Source organism: Microtus oregoni, unplaced genomic scaffold (genome assembly GCF_018167655.1).
Source record: "Microtus oregoni isolate MIOR12 unplaced genomic scaffold, Mior012 000074F_ref0000038, whole genome shotgun sequence".
Taxonomy (NCBI): Eukaryota; Metazoa; Chordata; class Mammalia; order Rodentia; family Cricetidae; genus Microtus; species Microtus oregoni.
The window spans coordinates 2,616,477-2,632,456 of record NW_024544004.1 but is presented as its reverse complement, the minus strand read 5'-3'; the positions used below and the strand labels follow the sequence as shown (position 1 = coordinate 2,632,456).

The 15,980-nt window shown below is 40.6% G+C and overlaps 1 protein-coding gene across 1 annotated transcript in view; it reads left to right on the top strand.

Annotated features, from left to right (window-relative positions):
• Positions 1–380: 380 nt before the first annotated feature.
• The window catches only part of LOC121441298 (ribosomal protein S6 kinase alpha-3-like), a 140,654-nt gene continuing 125,054 nt past the window's right edge, over positions 381–15,980 (top strand). Inside the window, exon 1 of the mRNA XM_041642436.1 lies at positions 381–472. Coding sequence (XP_041498370.1) covers positions 404–472 — 69 coding nt within the window. The 5' untranslated portion in view covers positions 381–403. The remainder of the gene's footprint in view (positions 473–15,980) is intronic.

The following is a 15,980-nucleotide window of genomic DNA, read 5'->3' as shown; positions in this document are numbered from 1 at the left end:
CTGGCTCTGAGAGACAGGTATCGCTTAGACTCCATGTTGTGAGCAGAAGTGGGGGGGCGCACGAAGGTCGCTTTTGCTGGGAGCAGGCGCGGGAACTGGCGGGGAGGGGAGGCGGGGGGCGGAGCCGTAGCCCGGGTGGCGGAAGGAGGAGAGGAAGAAAGGGGCGAGCCCTGGTGCCTGGCGGCGGCGCGAGGCTCTCGCTCGGAGTGCGGGCGGCTGTGGCCAGGCGCTGGGCATTCGGGCGGTCAGTGTCGGCGTCGAGCTCGCTCTCGGGAGCCGCCGCTGGTCCTGCTGCTGCTTCTCAACTCTGCCGGGCGCTCGAGCGGCGAAGGAGCCGGGCCGGCTGTGGGGCGGGTGGGGAGGGAGGAGGTGGTGAAGGCAGCGGGCCAGGGAGGGGGGGAAGATGCCGCTGGCGCAGCTGGCGGACCCGTGGCAGAAGATGGCTGTGGAGAGCCCTTCCGACAGCGCTGAGGTGAGTGCAGCCGGGTGGCGGGGCAGACGCGCCCCTTCCCCACGCCCCCGCCGGCTAGCTCTCCTCCCCGGAGCTGCCCCTTTGACCACCTTCTCCGGCTCACATCTTGTCCCGGGTGCGGGATTCTGCCTTGGGTCGTTGGGGTTTGCCGATCTGTCTGTCTGTTCCTCACTCACTCACTCACTCTTCTCTCCCAGGCTCTTTTTTTGGGGGGCTGCGGGGCGGCTGCCGGTGTGGCGGCGCGTAGGGTTTGGAGTGGGCGCTGAGGCTTTGCAAGAAGCCGGTTTTAATCAACTTTGCGTGGGGGAAGCAGGAGGCAATGCGGGAGCCAGCGGGGAGTTGAGAAGTTTAGCCCTGCCGGCTCCGGGGCTTCTCCGGAATCTTAGCGACTTTGGGGTAATGGGTTCGGTTCTCCCTGGAGCCAAGGCTTGAGTCTGGCCAAGGGAGGGAGGGGATTGCTGCAGAGAGACGGGTGCACTCAGGGCAGGGTCACCACCCTGCATGAGGATTTTGAGTAAGGGGTACAGGACTGAGGGGCACTCCCGATCTGTCGCAGCGCTTTTCGCCGCTGCAAAAGAAAAACGGGACGCCTCCGGTACCCCACTCCCCGGTTTTTGAGGTCACTGAGTTGTAAGACCCTGAGTATAACTTTGTTTCCTGTCCGTGGAGGTGAACGGGTGAAATTCAAGGAGATCAGCAGTAGCTGTAAAGGGCTATCTGGTTTTCCTCGCCCGGGATCTGGTGACCATCCCTGAGACACCCACCCCGTGTCAAAAAGCCCAAACAGTATACCCAAACAAGGCAAAACAGAATTTCTGCGGACACATCCCAGCACAGAGCTTTTCCCAGCTGCCCCTGTCCCAGAATCAACTCAAGATCTAAGAAAATAATCCAGACAAGATCCATTCCAGGGTATCAGCGCCCCTCTCCAGAGTGGAAAATCAGTTCCTGATGGTGGCGCGCCTGTGATTCTTCTTTCTTGACTTTTCGCTGCCTTCTGTCCTCGCAGCGGACTTTAGGGGATTACAGGATGATAGGCTGGGTGTGTGTAATAGTTACTGAGCGAGTGACCCCATTTCTGGAAAGCATGACTGAAACGCGGGGGTGGAATCGGGCAGGCTCTGATGAGTGGTGTTCTTGGCGGCAGCGGCTGCCCCTGCCGGCCTCCGCAGTGTGAGAGGTGGATAGGGTTACTGGTTACGTCAGTAAAACTCAGGCTCAGTTTGGTGTGAGATGCGGGACACTTACATTCTCCAGGAGGGGGAAAGGGGTGGAGGAAAGGAATCCATTCAAATCATTTTTCAGGTTTTCTCCCTAGTCACTCTACTGCCATATAAAAATATTTTTGCTTGATCTTCCTAAATTCAGGAAGCATTCGAGTCCATATTTAATATATTTTGTTACAAGATAATGCCTTTAGTATCTAAATACCTCTCAAAAATATAAAAGACGTAGACACATGTTGCCATGTTAAAAGGAAATGCCTGTGTAAAAAAAAGAAATAGTGTTTTTACGACTGGCAGAATTACAAGAATATTATTTAAATTTGAGAGCCAATATGATTCCGTAAGCCTTTAATAACAAAGTTAAATTTAGAATGTTTAATCATCATTTGCCTGGATATTGTGTAGAACAAGAGGGCCTCTTTTTTTTTCTTTAGAAAAAAATTGCATTTAAAAATACATCAAGGTGTTAAAATGTTCCCAAAGTACTACACTTGTCAAATTGTATATGCTTAGTATTTGCTTTTTAATTTATTTTTTTCTTAGTTTTTTGAGACAGTCCAGGTTGGCCTGGAACTCACTATGTAGACCAGGCTGGCCTTGCTCTGACAGAGATCTGCTTGCCTCTGCCTCCCAAGCACTGGGGTTAAAGGCATATGCCTCCATGCCCAGGTATGAGTCTGCTTTTTAAATACACACAGTAACAATTATGATTCAAAATGAATCCACTGATAACATTAAAATGATTTATTAAAGCTATACCTCAACAAATTGCCTTTAGATAGTTTATATCCTTTGTTTGCTAAATTATTCATCCACATTTTTCCTTGGCATGTGTCAATATGCAGGGAAAAAACATTTAAAATTCTACTTTATCCTTTTTCTGTATATATGTATAGAATTTAGATAAAGTACAAGTATTTAGCATCTACTGTATGCAAAGGTATTGTGCTATACCTGCTGTTTGATTTTTATCCTTACTGTAACCCAGCAGAGAGGATTGTGGTCCCCATTGTTACAGATTAGGAAACTAAATTCAGTAGTTAAAAGCACAAAGATTATAAATAGTAAATGGTAGAGCCATAATTTGAAACCAGGTAGATACAATTTGTGTGCTTTGCTTTATGTTAGAATAGGTGGTTTAAGTCATTTGTCAAGGCATAAACATACTAATAGAGATCATGGTATTCTTCATAGGCAAATATAAGATCTGATTTAGGAAAGCATTAATTTATAATTATATATTAATAATATTATATATTAATGATGTATACAAGAGAGTGTGTGTGTGTGCGCATGTGCTCATATTGTTAGTGTCATGTTTCCCAAAGCATGGTGGATAAAATTCCATTGTAATTTCTAAAAATTTTTCTTACTATTCTGGCATAAGGTATGTCAGAACCAGGTATTGCCTGCCTAGGTTTATTAAAGGTAGACTTCAACAGATTGCTTTTATATACTCTGTTTCCTTTGGTTGATAAGCTATTGCAAGTAAAATGTTTCTTATATGGTTTTAAAATACTGAAATCAGTGAGAGAAGAGAGTTTTCATAAAAACAATATTGATACCCATTATTATGCCATCTCCTCCCCAGTAGACTTGCATCAGGGAATAATTGTATTTTACCAGAGAAATAACAGGGTTTCTAAAAAAATATTTACTTAAGCAACTGCATCAGATATTTCCTCTCCTTTCTAAAAGATTTTAAGATTGCTCTATATAGGATTACATTTACGGTCTCATCACTGGATAGACTGAGCTCTTGAAAACAAACTCCTTTTTATTTCTCTGAATCCTCAGCAATTAACACAATGCCTGGCACATATATATTATGAACGCAATAAATACTAAGTGAATCATGAAGGTTTAGAATAGGGTACTTATGACTCTTAATCTATTATCATTTTAATTCCTCATTGAAATATGAACAATTTAAAAAGACCTGCATGCCTCTAAAAACACAAGCAGTTTCTTCATTCCTTCACAACAGTGTTCCTGCTTTAAGACCTCACACAAGCCTCATGGTGTTCAAAAAAAAAATCACTTGTGGTTGAACTCAAACATGGGTCATACCCATAACATGATAGGCTAGAACTAGGCCAAATGTTGAAGGCAAATTTAGGATATTTAAGTACTACGTAAACAAAGTCAGGGTTATTAGAAGATCAAAATCACTTCCTAACTAGATATTCAGAAGTCCTTAGTATTGGATTACTTAAAGTTGCAAGTACTTTTTTTTTGATATTTGACTGTTAAGGGATGGATATCAAGAAATTGTGCTGTCAGTAACAATATCACTAGATGACAAGCCTAACTTAAAGTATATATAGTTTTCCTTAGTTGTACTGGAGTTGGAATAAATGCTAATCTAAATAGAAAACAAGGTACAAGTAATAAAATGAAGGTTATTTATGCTCTTTAAAAATAAACACAATGCAATATAGTATATATATTATGAACAATGTTCTTATACAATGTGTTCCTTTAAATAACAAGTACCTAACAGGCATTGAAAAATAATATATTTGATAACAAAAAAAGAACTTTGTATTGCAGCTCTTCAGTGAACATACAGCCATTTTTAACCTCAAAATTAGACAGTAATCCTTTTATAATACAGCACAGGGTTTTACAGTATTTCTAGTATGTATTATATAGGTTTCTTGAGTTTAATTTGTTGGGAAAGTGTTTTATTCATCTATGATGATTGACTTTTAACAAATGTTTTATTAAGTTCTTTTTCTATTTCCTGTTTCATTTTCATCACTTTTCAGGTTTTTTATTCCTCCAAATGAAGATCTGAGACAAGGACAGGTATTCCTTCATGTCAACTGTCAAGTTACTATGACACATTACTGAATACTGCATTGTTTTTAGTGATTTGGATACAGGACAGCATTTTTTTTAAAAAAAAAATCCAGAAATCTGCTTTATTTTGGCAGCTGAATCCTGTGTTAGTAGACTATCCAAAATGTGAAACTTTCCCTGTTCCTTTGAACTTTAAGATAAAGAGGTAAAAGTGTTTACTTAAAGAAGCAAATATGGGCACACTTGGCCTTTTCTTTACTGCAGTTCTGGAAATCACAGTAAATATAATCCTAATTTTACATAAGAAAAATGACATAATTTAGATGTACAGTCTTGAACCAAGGATTTGTCTTGGTAAGTTGTAAAATAAATAGAAGTATAACAAATTATTTATCTAGAAATCTGAATTGCAGAATTGTTCTTAAACTTCACTTTAATTATCATCTACTAAAAAATTCATATCATTGTCATAGTTAACAAGATTTGCTCTATCCTTCCATGATCTAGTACATGTGTAATGTCAGGCTGTAAATGATGAGTGATGTCAGAGTGGCCTGATTCACTCATTTCACATTGGATGCATTAGGCCCAGTGGCTCCAATTGTAATGAAGGATAATAACATTTGCTTGTCTCTCTAATGATGCATAAGTGTAATAACGTTCAATTGTTGGTGTGTTTTAGTGGAAAGTACATTTTTAAGCATTGAAATACACTTTCACAAGTGTGTGTGTATATTTACATCTCATTCTCAATTCATATCATAGAAAAATTAAGTGATTAGGTTTTTTTAAGATTTATTTATTATGTGTACAATGTTCTTCTGGTATGTACATGCCAGAAGAGGACACCAGATCTCAGTAGAGATGGTTGTGAGCCAACATGTGGTTGCTGGGAATCGAACTCAAGGCCTCTGAAAGAGCAGCAGCCAGTGCTCTTAATCTCCAAGCCAGCTCTCCAGCCTGTGATTAAGTTTTAATAGATAGTATTAACACATCCTTATACCCACCTGTGTGTTGTTCCAAGTCTTCAAAATAAGTATAAAAATATTGACTTCAGAGTTGTCATGATAATTAAATAAATTGAAAGTATGTGTAAAACAATTGTATAATCTATGATTTGTGTTTATTAAGTAATACTTATAATTGACTTGCTCAAAGAACTGTCTTGGATTTTTCCAGAATTAAGCAAAACAAGGAAAAATCATTTATTTGGTTGATCATTTTAAACAATCATAATACCTGAATATACCTATAAGGGTAAAATAGAAGTCTCTTCAGTCTTGTTCTTTTTGTGTTGTTCTTTCCAAATATTATCTTTAAAGGAGGAAAACCAATAAAGAGCATCATGAGAGACATGTAAAGGAAAAGGAAGACAGAAAAGCATGTTCCCATTTTAAAACTGTTCGGAAGGAGTGTCATAAACTGGCATGCCAGTTTTTTTCTTAGAGATAAATAAAATTGAATTCAGGTCATCAGGCTTGGTGAGTAAGCATCTTTACCACTGAGACATCTTATATCTAAACTTTAGTCCAATACTGAATTGAAAATTTACTGTACAACTCAGAAATATTTTAATTAAAGATGAAATGAGATTTTTCTTGACAAAGCCAAAACATTGTGCCCTACTCCCATTAAATGTTAAAAACAACATATATTTTTAAATAAAACTTTTTAAAAATTAAAAATTTTGATTTGAATTTTTATGGTTCTTAGTTATATAGTTTGTTAATACCAAGCCTTTACTAAATTACACTTACATTAACTTTTTTTTGTTTTTTTGGGTTTTTTTTTAACTATAGGCCACTTTATTCATCTGTCAGTCTCCCTGCCACCTCACATTGTCCTTTTTTTAAAATTAACTGATTCTAGCTTACAGTTAGTAGAGGTTAGAAAACTAGGAGCCATTTTTAATTTGGAAATATTTTGATTTTATTTTTTAAAATTCACCAAATATGTTTAAAAATGTCCTCAGTCTTTTAGACTGACCATTATGTAGAGCAGGATTGTCCAACATTTGATATTGCAACTTGTTATAAATGTTATTTAGGGGTTTGTGTAAGCTGTGGATTGGTGTAGACATACCTAGAGGATCAGGTATTTACTGGACATATTACCTAATAGTAAATAATAATTTTATGTTTTGGCATACCATAACAAAGTGGCTCATTTATTGCCTTCTCTTAAAGATGTCAGCTACAAAGAATGTGAATGAAGTACCAACCAGGAAGCTGTAAAGTGGGTCCAGTTTTGTTTTGGGGAGATTTTGTTGGTTTCCCAAATATTAGAGATATTATACACTTAAATATCAATCCAAAAGCACTTTTAGATTTCTTCGTTCTTCTCCTATAGCAGAAGTATGGTTAGAGTCAAAGTAAGTTATATATAATTTCTCTATCTTAGCTAATACAGTCTCTTATACACTTTAGGTCTTGATTATGTTTTGTTGACTGTATAAATTGAGTTTTATATCATCATGTTACATATGATTTTTTGTTTGTTTTTTGAGACAGAGTTTCTCTGTAGCTTTGAAACCTGTCCTGGAACTCACTCTGTAGACCAGACTGGCCTAGAACTCACAGAGATCCGCCTGCCTCTGTCTCCTGAGTGCTGGGATTAAAGGTGTGTGCCACCACCACCTGGCACATATGATGATCTTTTTTTTTATTTTTAATAATTTTTTTATTAAGAAAAGAAGAAAAAAAAACATAAACAAAAAACACGTTTCCACCTCCTCCCAGCCTCCCATTTCCCTCCCCCTCCTCCCACCCTTCTACCCCTCCCCCCACTCCTCTCCCCCTCCCTCTCCAGTCCACAGAGCAGTCCAGGTTCCCTGCCCTGTGGTAAGTCCTAGGTCCTCCCCCCTCCGTCCATATCTAGGAAGGTGAACATCCAAACTGGCTAGTCTTCCACAAAGCCAGCACATTAAGTAGGATCAAAACCCCGTGCCATTGTCCTTGGCGTCTCATCAGCCCTCATTGTTCGCCATGTTCAGAGAGTCCGGTTTTATCCCATGCTTTTTCGGTCACAGTCCAGCTGGCCTTGGTGAGCTCCCAGTAGATCAGCTCCACTGTCTCAGTGGGTGGGTGCACGCCTCGTGGTCCCGACTTCTTTGCTCATGTTCTCCCTCCTTCTGCTCCTCATTGGGACCTTGGGAGCTCAGTCCAGTGCTCCAGTGTGGGTCTCTGTCTCTGTCTCCATCCATCACCAGATGAAGGTTCTATGATGATATGCAAGATATTCGTCAGTATTGCTCTCGGATAGGGTCATTTCAGGTTCCCAATCCTCAGCTACCCAAGGAACTAACTGGGAACCTCATGTTGGGCACTTGGGAGCCCCTCTAGGGTCAAATCTCTTGCTCACCCTAAAGTGGTTCCCTTAACTAAGAATTGTGGTTCCGTGCTCCCCTATCCACCTTTCCTTTATCCCAATTCTCCTGATTCCCCAAATCCCCCATCCTTCCCTTCTACCTTTTCTCTCCCCATCTCCCCTTACCCCCATCCCACCCCATCCCCAAGATCCTAATTTTCTCCCCGGCAATTGGGTCTACTTCCCTTAGCCAAGAGGATAACTATATGTTTTTCCTTGGGTTCACCTTCTTACTTAGCTTCTTTAGGTTCACCTATTGTAGACTCCGTGGCCCTAATTTATGGCTAGAAACCAATTATGAGCGAGTACATCCCATGTTCATCTTTTTGGGTCTGGGACACCTCACTCAGGATAGTGTTTTCTATTTCCATCCATTTGCCTGCAAAATTCGAGAAGTCATTGTTTTTTACCGCAGCGTAGTACTCTAGCGTGTATATATTCCATACTTTCTTCATCCATTCTTCCATTGAAGGGCATCTAGGTTGTTTCCAGGTTCTGGCTATTACAAATAATACTGCTATGAACATAGTTGAACAAATGCTTTTGTCATATGATAGAGCATCTCTTGGGTATATTTCCAGGAGTGGTATTGCTGGGTCCAGGGGTAAGTTGATCCCGAATTTCCTGAGAAACCGAAACACTGACTTCCACAGTGGTTGCACAAGATGGCATTCCCACCAGCAATGGATGAGGGTACCCGTTCCTCCACAGCCTCTCCAGCAAAGGTTATCCTTGGTGTTTTTGACTTTAGCCATTCTGACAGGTGTAAGATGATATCTCAAAGTTGTTTTGATTTGCATTTCCCTGATTGCTAAGGAAGTTGAGCACGACTTTAAGTGTCTTTTGGCCATTTGAACTTCCTCTGCTGAGAATTCTCTGTTCAGTTCAGTGCCCCATTTTTTAATTGGGTTAATTAGCATTTTAAAGTCTAGTTTCTTGAGTTCTTTATATATTTTGGAGATCAGACCTTTGTCTGTTGTGGGGTTGGTGAAGATCTTCTCCCAATCAGTAGGTTGCCTTTGTGTCTTATTGACTATGTCCTTTGCTTTACAGAAGCTTCTCAGTTTAAGTAGGTCCCATTTATTCAATGTTGCCCTTAATGTCTGTGCTTCTGGGGTTATACATAGGAAGCGATCTCCTGTGCCCAGCTCCTGTAGGGTACTTCCCACTTTCTCTTCTATCAGGTTCAGTGTGTTCGGGCTGATATTGAGGTCTTTAATCCATTTGGACTTGAGTTTTGTGCACGGTGATAGATAAGGGTCTATTTTCATTCTTCTACAGGTTGACATCCAGTTGTGCCAGCACCATTTGTTGAAGATGCTTTCTTTCTTCCATTTTATACTTTTAGCTCCTTTATCGAAAATCAGGTGTTCATAGGTTTGTGGGATAAAATCCGGGTCTTCTATACGATTCCATTGGTCGACTTCTCTGTTTTTATGCCAGTACCACACTGTTTTCATTACTGTAGCTCTGTAATAGAGTTTGAAGTCAGGGATGGTAATGCCTCCAGAAGATCCTTTATTGTATAGGATTGTTTTGGCTATCCTGGGTTTTTTGTTTTTCCATATAAAGTTGATTATTGTCCTCTCCAGATCTGTGAAGAATTTTGATGGGCTTTTGATGGGGATTGCATTGAATCTATAAATAGCCTTTGGTAGAATTGCCATTTTTACTATGTTGATCCTCCCAATCCAAGAGCAAGGGAGGTCCATCCATTTTTTGGTATCCTCTTCAATTTCTTTCTTCAATGCCTTAAAGTTCTTGTCAAATAGATCTTTCACTTCCTTGGTTAGATGTACCCCAAGATATTTTATGCTGTTTTTGGCTATTGTGAATGGTGAAGCTTCTCTGATTTCCCTCTCTGCTTCCATATCCGTTGTGTATAAGAGGGCGACTGATTTTTTGGAGTTGATCTTGTATCCTGCCACATTACTAAAGCTGTTTATCAGCTGTAGGAGTTCTTTGGTGGAGTTTTTGGGGTCGCTTATGTACACTATCATATCATCTGCAAATAACGAAAGTTTAACTTCTTCCTTTCCAATTCGAATCCCCTTGATCCCATTATGTTGTCTTATTGCTATTGCTAGAACTTCAAGCACTATATTGAAGAGGTATGGGGAGAGTGGACAGCCTTGTCGTGTTCCTGAGTTAAGTGGGATGGCTTTGAGTTTCTCTCTGTTTAATTTGATGTTAGCTGTCGGCTTGCTGTATATAGCTTTTATTATATTTAGGTATGACCCTTGTATCCCTAATCTCTCCAAGACTTTTAACATAAATGGATGTTGAATTTTGTCAAATGCTTTTTCAGCATCTAATGAAATGATCATAGGTTTTTTTTTCTTTCAGTTTATTTATATGCTGGATTACATTGATAGATTTTCGTATGTTGAACCAGCCCTGCATCTCAGGAATGAAGCCTACTTGATCATAATGGATAATTTTTCGGATGTGTTCTTGGATTCGATTTGCCAGTAATTTGTTGAGGATTTTTGCGTCGATATTCATGAGTGAGATTGGCCTGTAGTTCTCTTTCCTGGTTGAGTCTTTGAGTGGTTTTGGTATCAGAGTAATTGTGGCTTCATAAAAGGAGTTTGGTAATGACCCTTCTGTTTCTATCTTGTGGAATACATTAAGGAGTATAGGTATTAGATCTTCTTGGAAGATCTGGTAGAATTCCGCATTGAAACCATCTGGTCCTGGGCTTTTTTTGGTAGGGAGGTTTTTGATAACCTCTTCTAATTCTTCGCGACTAACAGGTCTATTAAGATTGTTCACCAGGCCCTGATTTAACTTTGGTATATGATATTTATCTAAAAAAGTATCCATTTCCTTTACATTTTCCAATTTTGTGGCATATAGGCTTTTGTAGTAAGATCTAATGATTCTCTGAATTTCCTCTGTGTCTGTGGTTATGTCCCCCTTTTCATTTCTGATCTTATTAATTTGCAAATTCTCTCTCTGCCGTTTGATTAGCTTGGATAGTGGTTTGTCAATCTTGTTGATTTTCTCCAGGAACCAGCTTTTTGTTTCATTGATTTTTTGTATTGTTTTCTGTGTTTCTATTTTGTTGATTTCAGCCCTCATTTTGATTATTTCCAGTCTTCTACTCCTCCTAGGTGAGTCTGCTTCTTTTTTTTCTAGAGCTTTCAGGTGGGCTGTTAAGTCTCCAATGTGAGCTTTCTCTGTTTTCTTTAAGTGGGCACTTAGTGCTATGAACTGTCCTCTTAGGACTGCTTTCATAGTGTCCCATAAGTTTGAGTATGTTGTTTCTTTATTTTCATTGAATTCCAGGAAGACTTTAATTTCTTTCTTTATTTCTTCCTTAATCCAGCTATGGTTCAATAGTTGACTGTTCAGTTTCCATGACTTTGTATGCTTTCTGGGGGTAGCATTATTGTTGAATTCTAACTTTAATCCATGGTGATCTGATAAGACACAGGTGGTTACTAATATTTTTTTGTAACTGTGGATGTTTGCTTTGTTACCGACTATGTGGTCAATTTTCGAGAAGGTTCCATGAGCTGCAGAGAAGAAGGTATATTCTTTCCTATTTGGATGGAATGTTCTATAGATGTCTGTTAAGTCCATTTGATTCATTACCTCCACTAATTCTCTTATTTCTCTGTTAGGTTCCTGTCTGATTGACCTGTCCATTGGTGAGAGAGGAGTGTTGAAGTCTCCTACTATTAGTGTGTGCGGTTTGATGGCTGCCTTGAATTTTAGCAATGTTTCTTTTATGTACGTGGGTGCTTTTATATTAGGGGCATAGATGTTCAGGATTGAGACTTCATCCTGATGAACTGTTCCTGTTATGAGTATAAAATGCCCCTCTCCATCTCTTCTGATTGATTTAAGTTTAAAGTCAACTTTGTTAGAGATTAGTATGGCCACACCTGCCTGTTTCTTAGGTCCATTTGCTTGATAGGCCTTTTCCCAGCCCTTTACTCTGAGTAGGTGCCTGTCTTTGTGGTTGAGGTGTGTTTCTTGTAAACAGCAGAATGTTGGATCCTGTTTTCTTATCCAATCTCTTAGCCTGTGCCTTTTTATAGGTGAGTTGAGTCCATTGACATTAAGTGATATTAATGACCAGTGGTTGTTAACTCCGGTCATTTTTTTTTAGTCGTAGAGTTTGTGTGTTTCCCTTCTTTGTTTTGTGTTGGTGAAGGGTCTCTAGATGTCTGAGTTATTGTGGTCATTGTTGGACTCCTTGGTTAGTGATTTTCCTTCAATTACTTTCTGTAAGGCTGGATTTGTGGCTGCGTATTGTTTAAATTTGTTTTTATCCTGGAAAATTTTATTTTCTCCATTTATAGTGAATGAAAGCTTGGCTGGGTATAGTAATCTGGGCTTGCACCCATGGTCTCTCAGTTTCTGCAGTACATCTATCCAGGACCTTCTGGCTTTCATGGTTTCCATGGAGAAGTCAGGTGTAAGTCTGATAGGTTTACCTTTATAAGTAATTTGGCCTTTTTCCTTTGCAGCTCTTAATATTCTTTCCTTATTCTGTATGCTTTGTGTTTTGATAATTATATGGCGAGGGGATGTTTTTTTTTGATCCAGCCTATTCGGTGTTCTGTATGCTTCTTGCACCTTCATAGGAAAATCTTTCCTTAGGTTGGGAAAGTTTTCTTCTATAATTTTATTAAATAGATTTTCTGGACCATTGAGCTGCCCTTCTTCTCCTTCTTCTACTCCTATTATTCTTAGGTTTGGTCTTTTTATTGTGTCCCATATTTCCTGAATGTTTTGTGATGAGAGTTTGTTGGACTTGCTGTTTTCTTTGATCAGTGTGTTTATTTTCTCTATGGTATCTTCAGAATCAGAGAGTCTTTCTTCTATCTCTTGTATTCTGCTGGTTATGCTTGTTTCTGTAGTCTCTATTCGTTTACCTAGATTTTCCATGTCCAGACGGCCCTCTGTTTGTGTTTTCTTCTTTGCCTCTATTTCAGTTTTCAGGTCTTGAACTGTTTCCATTATCTGTTTGATTGTTTTTCCTTGGTTTTCTAGGGTATCATTCACTGATTTATTCAATTCTTCAAACTTTCTGTTATATTTCTCATCCATTTCTATAAGGGCGTTTTTTACATGCTGTTTAAGGGTGTCAATCACTTTCATGAAGTCAATCTTTTCTCCTTCCTCTTGATTAAGGGGTTCTTGTCCTCCCGTTGTGAGGTCGCTTGTTTCTGGTAGCTTCATGTTGCTTTTCAGCTTGTTGGGCGAATTCTTGCCTTGACGTCGGCCCATCTCTTCTTCCAAATGCTCCCTATGGATCTTCTTTTACCGGATTAGGTCTCCTTGCCTACCAAACGCTGTCTCTCCCCATTGTTGGCTCTCCCAATGCTGGGTCTCCTGGCGCCGAAAGATCAGGCCTCCGAGCTGGTTGGGCAGCTCGCAGACAAAGCGCCTACCCCGCTTGGTGCAGGCAGGCCACAGAAACAAAGGAACTGCTGCCCCCCCCCCCGGGAGCCCCGAGTACTCGGACCCAGCGCCCAGATAGGCTGGGCTGGGCGATGCCACGCGCCAAAAGAGGGCAGTGGGGGCGAAGTGGGGAGGGCTCTGGACGGAAGCTGGGTGGGCCAGGAAGAAAGAGGCAGCACCCGGGGAGTAGAGGCCCTGCAGAGAGCCCAAGCAGGACAGGGGGCCAAGAAACCCCCGAGCTCCCCGTCCCAGGCTGGCGCCGTGGGCCAGAAACTCACCCCAATGCTGGGTCTCCTGGCCCCGAAAGATCAGGCCTCCGTGCTGGTTGGGCAGCTCGCAGACAAAGCGCCTACCCCGCTTGGTGCAGGCAGGCCACAGAAACAAAGGAACTGCTGCCCCCCAGGAGCCCCGGGTACTCGGACTCAGCGCCCAGATAGGCTGGGCTGGGCGATGCCACACGCCAAAAGAGGGCAGTGGGGGCGAAGTGGGGAGGGCTCTGGACGGAAGCTGGGTGGGCCAGGAAGAAAGAGGCAGCACCCGGGGAGTAGAGGCCCTGCAGAGAGCCCAAGCAGGACAGGGGGCCAAGAAACCCCCGAGCTCCCCGTCCCAGGCTGGCGCCGTGGGCCAGAAACTCACCCCAATGCTGGGTCTCCTGGCGCCAAAAGATCAGGCCTCCGTGCTGGTTGGGCAGCTCGCAGACCACATATGATGATCTTTAAACCTGACCTGGTCATCTAGATTTTTGTATATTTAGCTCTAATCCTTTGGTTCACAAAGCTTGTTTCAGGAAACAGTTCAGTCATATGATATGTTTTAGAAGCAAGTTGCCAAATGATAGCCTGAAGCAAAAGATCATTTTGTTAGCAATAAATTGAACTGCATCTTACACTAGAGATCTTATAAAACCTACAGCAAAATCCTCAACATTAGAACATTATATATTTCTTCTCATTGGTTAACAGAGGTGAATTTTTTATTTTTTAAATTCTGTAAACAGTATAAAATAGTGAATATTTGCTTTTTAAAAGAACTGCCAGCTGTGCATATTTGTACATACATATAATACCAGTGTGTGTGCGACTTTATCTCCACTAGAGAAAAAACTGCATCTGGGGAATAAAAACAGTTACCATATAAACATGAAGACCTGAGTTTGAATTGCCAGACTTGTAGCATGAGCGTTTGTATTTTTATCACTCTTACTGGGAGGTGGAAGGCAGAAAGAGAGAGAGAATCCCCTGAAACTCAAGGGCCAGATGCCCTGACTTATGCAGAAGAAAAACAACAGAGAACTGGTCTCAAATAAGGTAGAAGGGGAGGACCTTCACAGATTGTCCTCTGATCTCCACGTGTGCTCTTTGGCCTGCACATAGCCACTCTTCACTCACATGCACATTGTACACAGGGGGGGGATTAATTTTTTAAGACTGGAAGAGGGATGGGGAGATGGTTGAACATTTAAGAGTACCTGCTGTTCTTCCAAGGGACTGGATTTCGGTGTTTATCACCCATGTTCTTTGGGTTCCTTAACCACCTGTAACTCTCACTCCAGGGAATCTGGCGCCATCTTCTGGCTTCTGTGGGTATCTATCTGCACTGGCAATTTCCCATGCTCATACATATTTTTAAAAAGCACCAGAATTTATCCCTACTGCATGCACTGGATTTTTGGGATCCTATTCTCTTTGGGCTTATACCTTGCTCAGCCTAGATATAGGAGAGAGGGCCTTTGACCTTCCCCAAAGCAATGTGCCTTAGCCTCTCTGAGGATTGGATGGGGGTGGGGTGGGAGGGTGTATGGAGGGAATGGGAGGAGAGAGGGAGTGGGAACTTGGATTGGTATTTCTAGAAAATCTAATAAAAAAGAATGAGGAAACTTCAAAAAAGAGAATTATTTCATACAATTGAACTTCTAGCTCAGCATTGTTCAATACAGTGTTAATAGTGGATTATTAGGCACTTAAGACATAATTGGTGTTACTGAAAAACAGTTCTGGGGATGGGACACTGGATTTCACATATGCTAGGTAATTGCTCTATCACTAAGCTACATCCCAGCCCTGAATTTTTAGTTCAGAGTCCCCAGTATTTTTGTCTACTGTATAGACCGATGAATGCAGTTATAGATTATGAGGATTTGTACAAATAGAACTCCCCTTTTGCTTCTGGTTCAGTGTTTAGTTTTCCATTCCTAAACTTCTTATTTGTGTTATGAAATGAATAGGCTAAGGCATTTTTTCTAAACAAAAATATATTTGATAGATGTTTTCGCAATTATTCCTTTCCTATCCTGATGGTTTTTATAAACCTTCTTACGTGACATATATTCACAATTCACCATCATGCTCTTCAGTAGTTTTTCTGGTGGCATTTCTGGTTGAAGCAGTGAGAATTTTTAGCTATCAAAATGTTGAAATTATAAGCTTCCCCTTGTGGACTGAGCTTGTGGATAGAAGTATTAAACAATAAAAATAGGACAGAAGAGAACATGATTATATTTTATGTTATTGAATGAAAAAAATGCTGCATGGTAACTTAAAATATTGTATTCTTTACATTATACTGCACTACATAAAACTAAAAATGGCCTTAAGTGTCTTGAAATTTTAAACTTTTTTAGTTTAGTATAGAATTTTGGAACTGAGAACAATTTAGCCATATTCTATGTAAGAAAACTGAGACCTAGCCAGGTA